The sequence below is a fragment of the Muscardinus avellanarius genome (assembly GCF_963383645.1).
Source record: "Muscardinus avellanarius genome assembly, chromosome: 9".
NCBI lineage: Eukaryota > Metazoa > Chordata > Mammalia > Rodentia > Gliridae > Muscardinus > Muscardinus avellanarius.
In genome coordinates, this window is record NC_137795.1 from 103,098,407 (window position 1) to 103,117,306 (window position 18,900).

Consider the following 18,900-nt stretch of genomic DNA (forward strand, 5'->3'; position numbering starts at 1 on the left):
AATGCTTTTCATTTCCTATTATACTGCAGAATCTCGGGGGGTAGTGAGACAGGTGCCACTCTCACCGCACAGGTGTACCATCTGAGAAGCACCACCATGCAGCCCGTCACCCATGTCCAGAGCTGGTGGTGATCTCAGACTGGCTGGAGCCATGAAGGCCTTGGAGATCTTCCAGGAGCCAACGTATTACGTGACTGAGGGCTCTGGCTAACCTATCTCCCTCAATTTCTGCTCAGTACCTGCAGATATGTTTCAAGAGCTGTCCACACGTTCCAGTTACGCAGAGGAGCTCCTTGCTCCAGATACGTCTTGATTCTCTTCTCTCTTTCTGAGGGGCTCAGAGCAGGGTGGGCCTGGGCCCTGGGGATGCCCAGGACCGTCTCATGCACGTAGACTGACCAGAGGTTGCAGGTGGCCTCCGTGGTGTGCGGAGGGAATTCCCACCCTTGCTGCTGCTGGTTGTGGCCGAGCTCGTGGATGGGCCCCCACAGGCCTTTGCGTCTCATGTTGGTCTCGCTGATGAGCCCCTGCGCTGACTCCAGGTGACACATGACGGGGTATCCTGAGTGCATCCAGCCTGGGGACACAGAGGCAGAGACGGAGTAGGAAGGGTGGGGCAGCACCAACCTCCTTCCTTCACTCCATCTCCCCGTGGAGCTCCTTCTCACCAGCCCACTGATTTCTGAATTTCAGAATCTCTGCACTGGTTGGAAATAGATCGCTTCACTGTAGAACCTGCTACTGTAGCCAGGTTCTCCTACTCAGGGGCCTGAATTGCTCCTCACTCTGGCCCAAGCCCGGGGATACACTTTATAGAGCTGTCTCTGCTGAAGTTCCATGCTTTGTCAGTCTTTTAACCCCATATAAATTCTGTGGCCCAGATTTGCATCTAGGACAGAAAATTTTGTCTGTATTTAATTATTTAATTAATTAATTGATTAATTAATTAATTTTGCAGCACTGGGAGTGGAACCCAGGGGCATTCTAGCTCCAAGCTATACCCCAGCCCTGATTTTTATTCTTTATTTTGAAACAGAGTCTCACTTAGTTGCAAAGGGCCTCACTATGTAGTAGCTGAGGCTGTCCTCAAACGGCCTGTCTCAGCCTCCCAAATGCTAGGATTACCAGTGTGCACCGCCATGCTCGACTCATTTTTGTCCTTTTTAAAGATAAGAGCCGGGCGTGGTGGCGCACGCTTGTAATCCCCGCGCTTGGGAGGCGGAGACAGGAGGATCGTGCAGGTTCGAAGCCAGCCGCGCTGGCGTAAGAGACCCTGTTTCAAAAATATAAAATAGGTCTGGGAGTGTAGCCCAGAGGTAGAAGGGCTTCCAGGAACCCCAGTACCACCAAAAAAAAAAAAAAATAAATAAATAAATAAATAAATAAATAAATAAATAAAATAAAGATAAGAAAACTGAGGTCCAAAGGAACCTTCCCCAAGTGAAAACCCAAGTTCCTGATTTCCTGTCCTACATTTCTCTTTCCTCTGAACCACTCAATACCAGACACAAGCCAGTCTGCTCATTTCCCCTCTTAATTTTCAACTCTGTCTTATGTTTGGAAGAAATAATTTTTGCTTGCTCTCTCTGAAATGTCCCTCAGTGACGCCTGTAAACTCCTGGCACCAATTTGCCCAGATTGTTACACCATCCTACGTCATCTCACCTTGGAGATGTCAATGGTTGACCATTTACCTGAAAACAACATCTTTCATCTCTGTCATGGCCCATATCTCCTAATGCCTTTTCCCCCTTACTTTCCACTAATTTTTAATAAAATTATGTTTCCCACATCTTGTACATTAAAAGAAAGGCAAAATAATAGTGTCCACCCACCGACTGAGATCTGCACATCAGTGACAATCCTCTCAGGTCTGCGGAAAGGGAAGGGCTGGGCAGCCAGCCTGGCTATAGCCTGCATCATCTCATCCCAGAGGCGGAGCACAGGCGCGGGGTCCTCCAGGGCCTGGAGGTTTGCAGTGGGCACCGTCAGGATAATGTTGTCTGTGGCCAGCTCTCCCCAGGGAGCCGGGTTTTCCTGGACACGGCTCCTCCATTCCTCCGTGGAAGTTTGTCCTGGGAACATGAGACCTGCCAGCCACTTCCCCAATCTCTCTTTGAGCTAAAAAATACAACTTGAACTCTAAAAGAAGAATACTGAAATAATGTGATACGATCAAGGGTTCTACAGCCTGTGAGGTGAAGGACAGTCTTCTAGACCTCTCCCTCTGTACTGCCTTGAAGTCTCCATGGATTCACAGGATGCTTGTTCTGAATCTCCTGTCTCCACGTTTACCTCTGATAGTTCTCCCCTCTTCTCTCTACTGACCCTTTTCCTTCTCCCCCCTTAGCAGCCAGCCCCTCTCTTGCATCTGCAGGTCTCTCTCTCTCTCTCTCTCTCTCTCTCTCTCTCTCTCTCTCTCTCCCTCTCCCTCTCCCTCTCCCTCTCCCTCTTCCTCTCCCTCTCCCTCTCCCTCTCTCTTTTTGAATATCCAATCTACTTACCCAGCTTGTAGTAGGGGGCAGGCACGGCTCTCTTGATGGTGACAGACACAGGGCCAAGCTGACTGCCCTTGGGCACAATGATGTAGATGAGGCCACCCCAGAGGCAGGAGACTGACCGCTGGGTCCTGTCCATGCAGCACTGGTGAGTCACCACAGGGGCTCGGGAGAGCTTGTTGGCCTTGGTCAGGTCATCGGTGTGGCAGCCAATCTGCACCTGGACAGGCAATTCTACCATGTGTCAGGGGGACTAGAGACCCTGTGGTGTGGGTGTGGCATTGGGGGGGGATCGTGTGGATGGAGGGCACGAGGCATGAAACTCCAACTTCCTTTTTCCATATGACACCTGTGAAATTGTAGTGCTCCCAATCATACAAACTAAAAAGTACATGTAATCAGTTTTCTAGGGGTGTTAATGGCCCCACGGTGGCTCTTCATCAGATCTGAGGCACAACCTCAAGGCTGAGACTGAGCAGGGGCTCATGGTGTCTTACCAGACCAAGTCCTGGGCTGTTCTAGCAGGTCCAGGCAGTGTGGAGGTTCCAATGTGGGGTCCCACTCTGCCCCTTGTGAGCAGACAGGAGACCCAACTGGAAGTGGCCTATCTGTCCTGGGGGCAGAGGATTGATTCTCTCCCTTTGGGGCTTTCCTTCCTGTTTTGTCTGGAATCCTGGGCTTGATTTTCTTAGTTCTAATATAAGTGAGTTCTAGGGAGGATACAGACAAAAAAGAGATCCTAACTCTGTTGGGAAAGTGAGGAGGAAGAATTTTTTTTTGTGTGTGTGTGGTACTGGGGTTCCTGGAAACCCTTCTACCTCCGGGCTACACTCCCAGACACCTATTTTTTATATTTTTATTTGGAAACAGAGTCTCCTAAGCCAGCGCGGCTGGCTTTCAACCTGCACGATCCTCCTGTCTCTGCCTCCCAAGGGTGGGGATTACAAGCGTGCGCCACCATGCCCGGCTGAGAAGGCAGAATTTAAACTTCGAATGAAGGGCATAATTTTATGGATTAAGCAAACCCTTCAAGAACAAGGCAAAGAAGTAAAACTCAGGTCTGTGCCATCAGAAAAATAGGTGAGTGTTGACAAGTCATTGATGCCCCTTCCCACCACCATCCTCGTCCACAAGTAAAATCACCATGAGTATCAATCAGAAGGCTCAGGGGCCAGGTCCAGATTTGGGATCAGCAGCTGGGACCTTCAGTCACTCCTGTAGGCTCCCTCAAATTGAGCTGTTTCACCTGTACAATCTAGGATGGGCAGAATGACCCCCCTCCCCCAAGTCATGCTGCTGGCGGGATTGCAGAGGCCGGATCAAAACAGGCGAGAATGAACTAGGTACAGTGATGCAAACCTGCAATCCCAGTATCTGAGGGGCTGAGACAGGAAGGTCCCAGGTTCAAGGCTTTGACAACTTAGCGAGGCCCTCAGTAACTTAGGGAGACCCAGTTTCCAAAAAAAAAAAAAAAAAAAATAGGGTTGAAGGTATAGCTTAGAAGTAGAATACCCCTGGGTCCAATCCCCAGTACAAAAACCCCATCCAACCAAACAAAAACAATGACAAAACCAGGTGTGGATGGGGCAGCTCCAGGTGGGCAGTGTGCACAAGCATCGACAGCAAGGGTTCAGTCTTTACCTTGAGGCCAGCAGAGGTAGCAGCTTCAGACAGACAGACTTCTGTGCTCTGTCCTTCCAGGAGGTAGAGCCCAGTGCTCACCCAGGAATCGCCTTTGCCTGATAAGCCACAGAGAAGCCTGAGTTCCTTGCCCCTATCCGACTCCCTTCTCCACCTGGAGCCTCCCAGTCCTCCCACAGGTACAGCCCTCCCCAGTGAGCCCCAAGTCATCCATGCTCTCTGAATCCATCCCTCTTAAACCTCAAGCAGACCCCAATCCCTATCTTTTTGACAGTACCCAATAAAGCATGGTGGTGGCTCTCCTGAGAGTCAATAGCGGCCAGCTCCTGAGAAACAGGCCTAGTCCACCTGCCCCCTGGCCTAGGATGCTCTGGCGGTTCCCTGCTCACTCCATACCTGGATTGTTCCCATTAATCTCCACGGTGATGGGGTCTTCCGAGGGTTGCAGACTGGCGGGGCAGGTCTGGGAGCCCTGCCTCTGGGCCAGCTGGGAGCAGTCTGTTCCAGAGTGCGCCAGCTCTGTGGCCAGACAAAGCACTGTAGCCTCACAAGAGTCGCTGGCGACTGGATTCTCCCTGCTCACAGCAGGGAGACCTGACTGTCTCAGCATCTTCTTCAGGAGCCGGTGCAGGGATATATAAGCGGGAACTCCCTGTGCAGGAATCTGTAGGAAGGCCGCGCCATCTACTCCCAACTTTGCCAGACAGCCCTTTTCCAAGTGCCCATCCCCATGGCTTAACACCGCCTGGAATTCAGACAGTGCCTTGCGGAAGTGGTAGCTCCTCATCTCCGGAGTGGGGATAGGGAAACAGCCTGGGCTGAGAGTCCGAGGCAGGATGCTGAGGCCAAAGCAGTTGAGGATGACGTTTCCAGGGAAACCAGCCAAAGCAGAGCAGCCCGGGTTCTGGGAGGCCCACCACCAGGCCTGTCCACCGATCAGCAAACCCCCACCCTCGGCCACAAACTCCCGTAGCGTGACGGCCTCCTGGTCTCTGTAAGCTGAGCAGCAGTACACTTGCAAGTCACTGGCCAGATGGGACTCTAGGCTGCTCCCCACGCCCTGTTTCAACAGTAGGGGACACAGGTTTTTCAGACTCGTATTCACCCCAATTTTGCCGTTCTGACCTCTGTCCAGCCAGCGCAGGGCATTAAGCAAAAAGGGTGTCATCTTGGGGGCACAGAGCATGCCCTCATGGGCAGCCAGGACCACCCGGCCTCGGCCATAGTGGGCGGCGGCTAGGAAGCAGCCGAGGGAGGCGTCCAACCCCAGAGGGAAGGCCAGGGCCCCGTGCACCAGCAGCTGCGAGGGGATTCCTCCTGTCATGATATCCAGCTCAGAGAGTCCATCCAGGAGCTGCTGCTGGTCCTGCTTGAGCTCCTCCCCACACCTGGAGAGAGATCAGACACAAAGGTGCGGTGATGTTACAGAGCCACTAATTAGTACTTACCCGACACAGAAGTACTGGACCACATGGTTCGTGCCAATCTTTGTTTTTTTTTTAAAGTGGCCCAGGATGCAAGAGGGGTTCATCCCTCCTGTGCCCAAAGCAATCATTTGCTTCATAGAAAAGCCTGTGTGACTCACCAATCCATCTCCATGTTTAGTACCTGGATTGTATTATACAGGTTTTTTTTTTCTTTTTAGGCACTGGAGACTGAACCCAGGGGCATTTGACCTCCGAGCTACACCCTCTGCCCTATTTTTTTTTATTATTTATTTTGAAACAGGGTCTAAGTTGCAGAGGGTCTTGCTAAGAAGCTAAGGCTAGCCATGAACCTGAAACCCTCCTGTCTCAGCCTCCCATGCACTGGGAGCACAAGCATGGGCCATCACGCCCGGCTCTCAAATGTGTTTTACAAACAAAAATAGTTTACCAGCCACATTGTCGCCGACTAATCTCAGTTGGGTCCTTATTGTCAGCTCCCGGTCAAATCCTCAGAAAGATGGGGCAAAAGGCAGGTGGTGTCCTGCAGAAACTTATCTGCAGCGATTCCTTTCCCTCTATGAATTCCCTAAGTTTTTGGGTACGACGCTTGGGAAAGAAATCTGAGGTGGACAAAGGCTTCTTGAGCCAATGACACTTTATTACAAAAACTCCAAGAAATTTATACCTTTCACCAGTAAAGTTAATAGTAAGAGGAGAGGGAGGTGGGTGTAATCATTGTGAAGTAATAATGAATGACATGTAAACAAAGGTAATAAAACTAGTCCTTCAGCTGACTGTTGATCTTCGAGAGATATTGACTTCTGACTCCTGATTCTTTTCCAAGGTCTTTGCAGATAAGCAGTCCCAGGGGGCCACTTCCCAAAATAAACAAGCATGGCCAAGGCTTGAGGGTTTCTCGGGGAATCTTCTTTGGCTTTCTTGGAACTTTCCATCTTTTGGGCTCAGTTCATATAGCAAGTGTGGGGAGATGTGGTGATTCAGGTGGATGTGATAAAGTTTCTCCAGGTGTTGGCATTTTATCTCCTACATCTGAAAGCTTAAGCAAACTCACAACACAGTTTTGCAGACAAAATACCACAAACAACACCACAAAGTTCTTGGTTTTAATTGTCAGATATATTTCCTCAACTGCTGAACACTCTTCTTTAGACAATAAGCCTATTAAAAGTCTAACCATCTTTAATAATCCATTTCTCTGTCACAAACCCTCTGCAACTTGCTTCTAACTTTCTAATTCCTTTCTTTCCCAGTTGGGACTTTCTTATGATAAGCTCTTCTTCATGCAAAAATGCTTTTCTTACTCTTACACGGTATTTCCTTTCCTTCATACATATATATTTAGAACGTCTGTCCTTTATTTTGTCATATTCATTAACCATGCGATCAGCCTCTCTGTCTTCAGGAATATTTACACTGGGCGTAAAAGTCACCAATCTTTCTCCTTGAGTCTATTGTATTTGGGCAACTAAGTTGTTTATCAACTAAATTGCTTTAAGGTCACACACAAGGTTTTTATCTTCTCTGTCTCTAGGCAGGATCTCAAGGGTAAACAAAGTTTCCTTAAACTGAACTACCTTACCTGAGTTAATAGCTTAACCTAAGTTAGTGATAGTGAGGGTCAGAGACCCTTTGTAATTGCTGCAGCTGGAATGCTTATCACAGCATCTGAATTCTGGCCAGTTTTTATTATTATTGAACAAAGCCAAGGACGTTTATTTCCACGGACTCAGTTTCTATTTATAGTCCTAATTTCACATCACTGGAGCAATTCGTGTAGAAAGTTAAAGGAAATATTAATAGTCATGAAGGGTAAAAGTGGGGGATATTTTGGCCAGAGACGATACCTCTTTCTCGGGGCGTTCTGCCAATAACTATGTGGAGTGGGGTCTCAACACATAGATGCCGAGGCAGCAGGATGTCTTGGCACCACATGCTTGTAATCCCAGTTCTTGGTAGGCCAAGAGTTCTTAGTGAGACCCTCTTTCAAAATAAAGAATAAAAAATTGAGTTGGGGGTGTAGCTCAGAGGTAGGATGCCCCTGGTTTCCATCTTCAGCACCACAATAAAATAAAATAAAATAAAAAGTTTACTCATTCAAGTAGCATTGAATAAAAGTGCCTCTTGTACCGATAATTTCTTCTTAATTTCTTTTCAGCATGAAAATGAATAGATGTCATATTTTGATTTTTTCATTCCATTTTTCAAGCAAATATGGCAAATAGAGTACAAGTATCAGCCGGGTGGTGGCACGTGCCTGTAATCCCAGTATTTAGGAGGCTGAGACAGGAGGATCGAGGGTTTGAGACCAGCCTCAGCAACCTACCAAGACTCTGTTTCAAAACAAAACATAAAAAGGAATGAGGTATAGCTTGGAGGTAGAAAGACCCCGGGTTCATTTTCCAGTGCTATCGAAACAGTAATCCCAGCACCTGAGAGACAGACAGGAGGATCGCAGGTTCGTTGCCAGCCTCAGCTACTTAGTGAGGCCCTATGAAACTTAGTGAGATCCTTTTTCAAAATAAAGTATATGAATAGGACTGGGGGTGTAGCTTGGTGGTAGAAGGTCCCTTGGGTTTTACCCCAATTACCACACACACACACACACACACACACACACACACACACACACAAATTCACTAAGACTCCAGGCAGGCCCCTGGCAAATCTCAGCTGATGGTAGAAAACTTCAAGTGTGGAGAGCGGTAGTTGAAGCAATCTGTCACCTGGGCTTCATGCTCCAGTGCTTGTAAACACACAGACCTGTATTATCCAGGGAGAGGATCCCACCTGTGCTGTGGTTTTGACTGGCCAGGATGTGAGCCCGCAGCTTCTGGTAGCAAAGCAGCCAGATAATTCTGTGGAAATGATTTTCCCTCTCAAAGTCACCATTTGCTCACTTATTAAATAAAGTAACAGTAACAAACTGGCTAATACAGTTAGAATCTGATAGTTACATTTTTAACATGGTGATTTTTTTGAACATATAATAATATCTGATGACTGAGACCTTTATTGTCCCCCCCCCCCAATTCATTTGTTGAAGCTTTAACTCTCAGTATCTCACAGTGTGATATTTTTTGGAAATAGGATCATAGCTAAATTAAGATAAAGCCACATTGGAATAATGTGAGCCCCCTGAATCATCATAACTAGTCTTTATAAAAAGGGGAGACTTGGACACAGACGTGCACACAGGGAGAACAACACCAAGAGAAGGTAAGAGCAAAGATTAGTGATGTGCCCACAAGCCCAGGAATGCCAAATCCTCCAGCAAAATGCAAGAGGCCAGAAGAGGGGAGCCATGGGACAAACCAATTCTGTTGATGCCTTTGCCCCCAATTTCTGTTTTCCAGAACATAGGAGATGCCAAAACTTCTATTATTAAGCCACTGGTGCTTTGTTACAGCAGCCGTAGGAAGCTAATACTGTCTCTGGCCAGGGCTTAGCAATGTGTAGCATCACCATAAAAATCCTCCATGTCCAGTTGTTTTTCATTCATTTTATCAGACTTGGAGATAACAATGGTAGAATCTTATTCATTTCAGTCTTCACCTGGGAATTCTCTATGTTTATGGATCCTATGAAAACAGAACTATGTTTCTTAAAACCTGAAAGTCCTTGGACAAAGACCTTCCTACTGACCAGGGCTACAGTGAGGGTAGAATGAGATAATATACAATATTTAAGAGGTTCATCCATACAAGCTACTTGTTTTTGTATGCATAGCTTCTATTATGTTCTAGAAATGATAGATTATATCACCTGTAAACTTAAGGAGCTGTGGATGATATGAGGATTTTTACCCCCAGACTCCTGTCTTGGTATAAAAGCAACCAGTGCCTTCGGATAGCCTTTGAATATCAAAGTCAAGTCACTGCTGTGCTTGCCTCAGTTCTGTAGACACAGGTGTACAGCCAGGTGTCAGCCTTCTGGACCGGATTCGAGAAGATCTCTTGGTGAGTAGAGACTGTCCCTCCTTTTGGCGGACAAAGCTGGGGTGGTACAAAGGACAATCACTTAAGGAGTTTGGGGCCTCTCAGGAAGGATTTGACATAAGGAACCTGCTAGGTCAGTTCATGGGCCCTTAGCCAGGCGGTTGGCAGGAAAGTTCCTTGAAAACCTCCGGGGAACTTCCTTATGAAGGAGGAGAGATGTGAGCGGGGGCCCTTCGTGATCAGATTGGTTGGTCAGCTCCGGCTCTGTTGGTGACCATGAGTTACCAGATTCCATAATATGAAGTTGTCTTTGGGTAGAACCCTAGGATAATCAGCCACCCTTTCTCTCGTCAGGGTTTTGGACAGGTATTCATTCATATTTTTTCATTTATTTACACAGTTTACAAATATTTGTTGATCTCTACTGCTTCATTTACCCAGGACTGAGGATAAAGGAGTCACACACATCCCAAAGTCCAAAGCTCTGCCTTCCGGTGGGGTCGACAGCATTAGCAAGTGGAGAGATGAGATATTTACACATCCTGAGAGTCAATATACAGGGAACAGATGGAAAATGTCACACAGTTAAATAGGCAGCATTGTTGGAGTCTTAGTAGGGCCATGGGTGGAGACTCCTTGGAGGAGATATGTTTGAGTTGAAAATGCGTAAGGAGAGTAATCTGGCCTTTCAAGAACTCAGAGAAAATCCAGACTAGAAATAGGTATTTGCAAAATGAGTTTTCTGATATTAGACTGCCAGAGATTTTTTTAAATCCCCAGTACTGCAAAAAAGGGTAGATTTCCAAATATCTTGATATCTTATAAAACAATAAATCTAATGTTACATGTTGTAATCTTTGCATTAAGGAAGAGTTTGTAAATACTTTCAAGATATATTGGGCTGATGTATCCATGATAGGCTGCTTCCCTCAAAATCTCCCAAACTAGACAATATCCAAATATTCAACCAACAGGTAATAGTTAAAGCAAAGTTATGAAACTTATATTATGACTAAAAATTCTCATTAAGATTATTTGTAAAAATGGAAAAATGTTTTTAAACAGCATACAAAATAGGAGTATACAGTCACGGCTAGCAAAATAAAGTATGGTGATAGAAGTCATATAAAAGTAAATATTTTGTTAGGGACATTATGGAAATTACAGATATTCCATTAATGTCATTTCCTTTTGTGTTTTTTTCAATAAAAGTTTAATAAGTAATAAGAACTAGCAATGTGGAAAATTAGTTTTGTGTGCTATCACCTGGACGGTCACCACACTTCTATTAGCTATACAGTATATAGATGAAAGTTAGATATTCTAGTAATCCCTGTATCTAGAATAGTGTGTAGAACTTAATATGCACTCAATACATTTTAGATGAGTGAAAGAGCAGATACTGGGTACTAGAAACATGGGGAATGAATATCTTATGAAAATTCATTTATTTTTTATTGAAGGACCAATTAAAACAATATAAATGACATTAGGTTGAAAGCAAATAATTTTAATGTAATCTGGAGATCATTTTCCTATTATTTGAGGGCTTTACGAAGGCAAAAAAAAGTAATGCAAAGACATCTGTTTTTCAAGTTATGATTACAGAAAATTTGCAGAGGATAGAAATATTTGAGGATTAAAATACTCATTATCAAGTTCTAGCTATACACTGTCAATGTATTTTTCATCTAGTGTTTTGTATTGCTACCTATATATGCATTGTTTTAATGAATTTGGCATCATTTGACAGCTTTATGTCATACATACGAATCTATACTGTCATGGTGCCTTGCAGTCTCACAGAATGTCGCTCAGTGTGAGAGGACATACACGCACACGGCACTTGGGGAACTTTCCCCCACCTCCTCCTCACTTCCTCCCTCCTCACACGTGATATTGAGGTTGGTATTGATAAGTTCACATATGCACTGAACGTCAATGGAAGTGCTTCCTGCATTAATTCTCCATCACAGCTTCCCCCAAACCCCCTCCATCCCTCCACTGGGGGTTTTCCTTTACCTAAAGTCCCTCTTGTTTTTGAAAAGACCAACAGATAGACAAACCTTCAAGTAAATAAAGAAAAAAGTAAAAGTAAAAATTACTAAAATTAGAAATGAAGGCAATATTGCCAGTTTAAAGAAATAAGAAAGGCAAAGAGAATCATGCAAACAATTGTATACCCCCCAAAACTGGATAACATAGAGGAAGTAAATAAATTCACAGAAACAGAAGAACAAGACCAGATTGTATTAAATAAGAAAAATAAAGTCCTTCTTGTATCCTGATTATTCCCTAGGTCCCACATAGGAGAGAAAACGCCTGACTCTTGACTTTCTCATTCTACTCTCTTATCTAAGCCACTCGTTTGCTGATGGACACCAAGGTTGGTTTCACAATTAGGCTATTGTGAACTACACATGTATTTCCCATCATTCCGATCAATTCCATTTCCAGTGATATGGCAAAAGTACAAAGTACACTAAGGTATTCATTGCAATTTATCTGTAATTACAAAAATACTGGAAAAATAAAAAGCACATACTGGAAACTCAAATGTCTGTCAATAGGTACTTGTGAAAAAACTATATTATATCCATAGACTGTAGTATAATAGATTATGTGGCACATCTCTATGTACTATTAAGGAGCCATATTCAGGAAAAATTGTTGAGTGGAAAAAGAAAAGTGGAGAAAAATGTATAGAGCATGCTACTCTTTTATCCAAAAAGAGAAGTCTATTCATAGTTGTGTATATGTCTGCTAATATATGAATCAATAATTGAGCTTTAGTCCATAAAAAGGTAGAGAGGGGATTGTATGAATGGAAGAGGAATAGAATATAAGTTTAAAATTTTTACTTTGGATCCATATAACTATTTTGCATAATTGCAAAACAAAACGCAAAGCAATTCTCTAAATCAACAAATGAATTAGTATTTATATCCACTTAGTGTTATAATCACAAAAAGAAAAACTATTCTAAGGACTTTAAAGGATGGTAATTTGACTTTATAAATACTTAATAAAATATGTCATAAGGACACAAATCACTGAAAATTACCTTTAATTATTACAGTAGTTATGTCGCTAGTAGTAGGAGTAGTATTTGAATCTTACAACTGTTGTATGTATATTTTAGGACAAAGCAAAGGGTTCATCATGCTGGTATCTTACAAAACCACAACTTTTAATAGTGAGAATAAAGGAGAATTTAAGATTGTTGAAATTAAATAAAAACCCATTAGCCCTGAATTAGAATGAATTGCATCAGTATGCGCTCTGCATGAGCTCTTAGTAGTATATTTAGCTTAAAATATAAATAACCTGTTTCTTAGTTTTGCCCACTCAAAAAGCATAGAAACCATGACCAACCCATTGACAGTAAACACCTCTAACACTGAGACTGTGGTTTCTACATAGCACTTCCACTAAAAGAAAGAGATCTCTAGGGAAATGACTGATCCTCAGCCTGGGACAGGAAACGTCCAGACAAGACTGGAGCCTCTTATTATACCAAAAACACAAGGAAGTCTACCAAGGGTGGGGTAAAAATATTCAGGAGTTAATGTGAAATGCCTCATAATGCCCAAACATTTGAAAGTTTTAGCATTAATAAAGATAACAAATGAAGTGCACTGTGTTTCAATCATGAAAAGAACAGAACAAATTAAAGCTCTTAAGTGATCTTTGGAAATATGAAGAAATCGATATTTTGAAAACTGATTTTAATATGGGAAATAACAGTACTTATCTTCCTCTTTTCTATGTAAACTATACCTCAGAGTAAGCAAACTGTTGATGAATTCAAATTTACTTTATAGAGTACTAAGTAATAAATGCTAGAAGTTTGAATCAATTATTTTCTAATTATTAGTGAATTAATAGATCTAAAGGATTAAGAAATTATTATTAAAGGCTATTAACATGAGAGAAAAAATTAGACATCGTGTTTTACCAGTGGAAGTACACACTGTCATCTATAGAGTTAGCCCCAAATTCAAACATGAATCTGATCAGGCCTCCAGGTCAGCAGTAGGGAACCTTTTCTTAAAGAGCCAGATGAACATTTTCATGTGTCAGCCTTATTGTATCTGCTGAAATGATTCTGCCACTGGACTTTGAAAACAACCACAGAACAACTGGAAATTAATGGACATGGTTGTGTTCCAATAAAACTTAAAAAAAAAATAGAGGGCTGGGCCACAATCATTAGGTTATCAATCCTACTGTGGATTCTAGATTTAACTTCCAATTATAGGAAGTAGAGGGGGAAAAAATGTATTAAAGAACAGTATAGGAATTCAGTCAGTAAAGTGTAGACTAAAGGAAACTGTTCATGGCAGATTATCTAGTGTCTTGAAAATACTCCAAGAAATCAAAGTTGGAAAGTTGATATGCCTTTTTTTAAGAGGCATAAATTTTTGATCAAGACATCAAAATGTTTGATTTTTATTTAAATACCAATTTCAACACATTTTAAAAAAAATAAAAGACAATCATAACATTAATAGTGATATTGAGAAAGTTTTATTTTAGATGTGATAATGGTGCCTGGTAGTTATGTGTTCTGGAGCTCATATCTTTAGAGATATGTATTGAAATACAGATGAAATTATATGATGCCTGCTATTTGCTTTAAAATAATCTAGGGTGTGGAAGGGTGGCGCCGTGAATGAAATGTAAGATTGACTACGAGTTGACTATAATTGGTGTATAATAGCTTTCCAGAGGTTCAGCGTACAATTCTACTTTTGTGAATTTTTGAAGTTTTTCATAATTAAGAGCTTAAAAATCCCACAAAACACATCTCAGATTCCGTGGCAGAAATGGAAAATGTAGGTTAGACGAAGAAAAACAGGTTTAGTTTGTCGAGAAGAAAAGTCCCTTGTAGCAATTAAGAGAAATTAAGTTGATGGCATTTAATCTGCTCCTTAATATTAGAATCAATAACAAGTTAGAGCAAATCGGATCCACCCAGTGTCCCTGGTAACCATTTCACCTCCAACTCCCTCAGAAGGGAAGGAATTCCAAGTGTGCCAGGGCTTGGCGCTGAGTGCCTGGGTACTGCCAGTGCTCACTCAGTATTGAGTCACCCCTTCTTTGTGGTAGGATCTTGATTTCTTCAGATACCTATGCCCATTTAGAAACAGGACCTCAGATTCCCTGATAGTTCTGGCCACTAGAATATAAATGGAAGTCTAATAGTCAGGGCTTCCAAAAAAGATATGATTTGCTGAACAAGACAGACCCAGCAGGTGTGTCTCTTCTAACTTGGTATTGCTTGGGTGTAATTGTAATGCCTGGAGTAGATCCAGCCATCCTGTAGTCATAAGAACAAAAGAAAAATCCTGAAAGAAGTGTGAAATATTCAGGGGGATACAGAGAATGAACCTAGGACATCATGAAGTCTCTGCCACAGGCCTAGACTGTATACACAGACTTCATGTTACAGGGGAAAAATTTCTCTTTCATGGTTAATCCATGCAGTAAGGCGTTTGCCACATACAGATAAACATAGTCACTAATATCTTGAACTCCAAATACCCAAAATTCAACTTTCAATCTCCTCCAATCTGTCTTCTTTGTCTTTCTCAGTTCAATGAAGGGTGACACTCAATGTAAGTCACTTAGATTAACATGTCATCTCCTCTTCTGCCCATATTCACGCCATCAGCCAAGACCGCTGGGCCTTACCTTTGAGGTGCATCCACAATTTGACCTCTTCCCAGCGGCCCCACTGTCAGCTGTTCCCTGGTTGGGTCGGCACCGCCTCTCCTGTGGTCTCTTTCAGGGCCCCTTGAGATCAGTTTCCTGCTTCAGCCTTCCTACAGTCCATTCACTCTCTGTCGGGGGTTTCTTTTGAAACGTCAGTCAAATCATGGCAAGCAATCCCCTGTATGAATTCCAAATAGTCTTCCCCGCCCAAGATAAATACTATTTATAGCTAGCTATGGGCTGTCCATTGGTACTCACCTCCTATCCACTCAGCCCTCATTTGCTCAGCTCCAATCATTCTGGCCTACCCCATGTTGCTGAAACCTACTGAGCTGGCCTGTTTCTGGTTTTTGCCCTGGCTCCAGGCTCTGCCTGACAGGTGTCCACAGGGCTCATTTCCTCCCTCTCTTCAGGTGTCTTTTCAAATATTAACCTTCCCCAGTCGCGTCCCCAGGGGACCAGCCACTTGCCTTCACTCACGCCCTTCACCCACTCTCATGGGTCACCCTCCGCACTTCACTTCCTGGGCTCCTGACCCTCAGATCCTGGTGGGTTCAGCCCAAGCAAGGCAGAGGTTGTTGGCTGAACGCAGGAAGGAAGAAGGACCCAAGGTGTGTTTCCTCTTCCGGTTGTATCTATGGTAACCACTGGGACTTCTGAGATTCCAGTTCCCACCAGACCTCACCTTTGTGATCCCAGACCTGCCAGATGGATGTCAATTCAGGTGGCCACCACATCTGGGCTCCAGTGACACTACCACCCCCCTCTGCCTATCCCGCTGTTGCTAATGTCCTGGGTTTCGATTTTTCTACTACCTGTATGATCAATCCTGTATCCTTAATCTCTTCTGTTTGAAACACCGTGGAATCCTGACTCAGCCTGACTGATATGCCTTCCCCAAAGACCCTAAATAAAAGAGCCTCCACTCCCCTCCTTGACTCATTATCTACAAGCCCTGCTCCATTTCCCCTTGTATCCCCTATCGATACCTGAGAGAGAACTTGTCTCCTCGTTTCCTTAATTGCCTAATTCTCCACTGGAATCAAATCTTCATGACAACATGGTTTGACTGTTTTGATCTCTGCTAGACATGTACTGTCCAGAATGGGGCCTGGTCAATGGCAGGTGCTCACGCCAATGGATATTTTTTTCATTGACTTAAATACTGCAAGCCAGGCGTGATGGTGCATGCTTGTAATCCCATCATTCGGGAGGCTGAGACAGGAGGACCTCGGTTTGTGGACAGCCTCAGCTACTTAGTAAGGCCCTTTGAAACTCAGTGAGACCCTGTTTCAAAACAAAGAATAAAAAATAGGGCTGGCAGTGTAGCTCAGAGGTAGAATGCCTTTGGGTTCCAGCCCTAGTACCACACAGACACACAAAAGAAATAGTGTATAATACCATCTGCGTTCCAGGTACTAGACATGGAGATGGACTGGTGAATCACACAGGCTTTTCTATTAAGCAAATGATTGCTTTGGACATGAGAGAGATGAATTTCCAGGAACCCCTCTTGCATCCTGGCCCACTTTAATGATCCTATATATTTTTTAATATTCTACTGTTCCAAAACTACATGGAAATCACTTCTATGGAAATGGAAGCCCATTGAAAAGGGAAGGTCAACTCTCCATCATGAACTAGATTCCCTAACGGGAAAGACACACTCACCTGACGTGGAGTGGGATCTTGGGCACCTTCTTAGAAACCTTGAACTTGCCTCGGTCCCCACAGATGTCTGTGAAGTACACTCCGGCCACACTTGTCACCTGATTCCCAGGGAAACTGGACAGCACCTTGTCACGACCATGCTGACTGGCCCAATACCAGGCCTGGCCCCCGATGAGCAGGCCCCCTCCGCGTTTCACAAACTGGATCAGCTTCGCGGCCAGGCTACCACTGTAGGCATTGACGCAGTAAACCCCAGGAGGATCCCTGGGCTCTGGTTCGGCCTGGGCCTCAACCCCAAAGCCCTGTAGGAGGCTGGCTAGTGATGCCAGGCATGGGTGCACTCCAACGGGAGCCCCCGGGGAGGGACGGAGCCAGCCCACTGCATTGAGAAGAAACGGAGCCAAGCCTGCATGCATCAGGTAGCCCTCATGGGACAGGACCACCAGGCGGCCTCGGCCATAGGAGGAGGCAGCGATGAGCACCTGGCCCTTGTCGTTCACCATCACCGGGAAGGCAGCCTCCCCCACGAGAAGGAGTTCACTGGGGATGGGGCCTGTGGGGACATCCCAGCTTGTCACTCCATTCATGAGGGCCTCGAAAGCCGCAGCAGGTGTTGTTGGCATGGTTCTATCAGCGGCTGCAGAGGAAAGCAAAGTCACGGGTTGCTCAGAACAGATGGAAGAATGAGCGAAAACACTAAACAACTAAGAACATTCACTTGAGAAACCGTGCGGGGCATCCCGCTGCGTGCTCAAGCCCTGTAAAGCCAGGGGAAAAAAAAAACGGGCAAGGACCCTGCTTTCATGACTTGAATATTTTATTTTATTCATTTTTTTTTTTTTGCAGTACTAGGGATTAAACCCAGGGGCATTCTACCTCTCAGATACATCCAGCTCTATTTTTATTCTTTATTTTGAAACAGGGTCTCGTTTAGTTGTAGAGGGCCTCCCGAGTTGCTGAGGCTGGCTGCAAGCCTGTGATCCTCCTGTGTCAGCCTCCCAAGGACTGGGATTACAGGTGTGTAACACCACACCAGGCTCTTCCAACCTTCCAACCACCTCTGTGCCAATACTGCCTCCAGGTAAGTGAATTCCCAGGAGGGCATGTGGGTGGTTTTAGCTTAGGCTATAGATGGAGGAAGAGCAGCAGAGAGTGATTCTGCTAATTACCTATGAGAAGATAAGCAGTCTTTCACTTCTCCCTAGTGTGGAGGGAAAAATAAAGAAAAATCCAGATGAGTAATCTGTTCCAAATGTCAGCACCACCACTCCAAAGCTAAGGACAACACCGTGCCACAGGCATATCTGTCAAATTCACAACTTAATTCAAAGTGGGGAGACAACTAGCAAATAGTACCAGACTAACGAAAAACAACAACAACAAAAACAACCAAAAAAAAAAAAAATCCTACACCTTGGGTGAAAAACTACACCTAGTAAAGTGCTTGGCGCAAGATCCCTGGTTCGATCCCCAGCACTGACAAAAAAAAAAAAAGAAGGAAAGAAAGAAAGAAAAGAAAAAAGAAAGAAATGAAAAAAAGCTTGAAAAAGCTACACCCAAGACAAGAGACACCCCTCCAAATGCCAGTATTACGACTAGCATCCTTCTGGCCCCTTAAGGCTCCTCCTCGGAGACTTTCAGGGGCTCGGCCACCGCCCCCACCCAAGGAGGTCGTTGATCTGAAATACTCACGTCTCAGAGGCTAGGATTTCTGGGGAGTGGCGCTGAGGAGATCCGGCCGGCCAGGCTTTCCGGAGGTGGAGCGGTCCGGAGACTGGACTCTGCCGAAACCCAGCCTTCCAGAGGCGGGGCTCCCCAGGGGCGGGACTTTCCTGGGATGGGACTCCCGTGTGGCTGTCCAGGAGCGAGGCTGTCCGGGAGGCGGGCTTTCCTGGGGCCAGCAGGGCCTCTGGAGCGGGGCCTTCCAGAGGCTCGCAGTTCAGAGGCGGCTCCGTCTTGGGGCGGGGCTGCCCTGAGGCTGTGCTGGGA

At 44.7% G+C, this 18,900-nt stretch overlaps 1 protein-coding gene across 1 annotated transcript; it reads right to left on the reverse strand.

The window, feature by feature from the left end:
* Positions 1-221: 221 nt before the first annotated feature.
* On the reverse strand, positions 222-17,534 carry TCAF2 (TRPM8 channel associated factor 2; the record flags this gene model as incomplete). Its single annotated transcript, XM_080701127.1, has 6 exons — positions 222-577; positions 1,836-2,075; positions 2,505-2,718; positions 4,140-4,237; positions 4,536-5,527; positions 16,912-17,534. The coding sequence occupies 6 exons, from the start codon at positions 17,532-17,534 to the stop codon at positions 222-224; spliced, it is 2,523 nt and encodes an 840-aa protein (XP_080557253.1).
* Between the last annotated feature and the right edge of the window lie 1,366 nt (positions 17,535-18,900).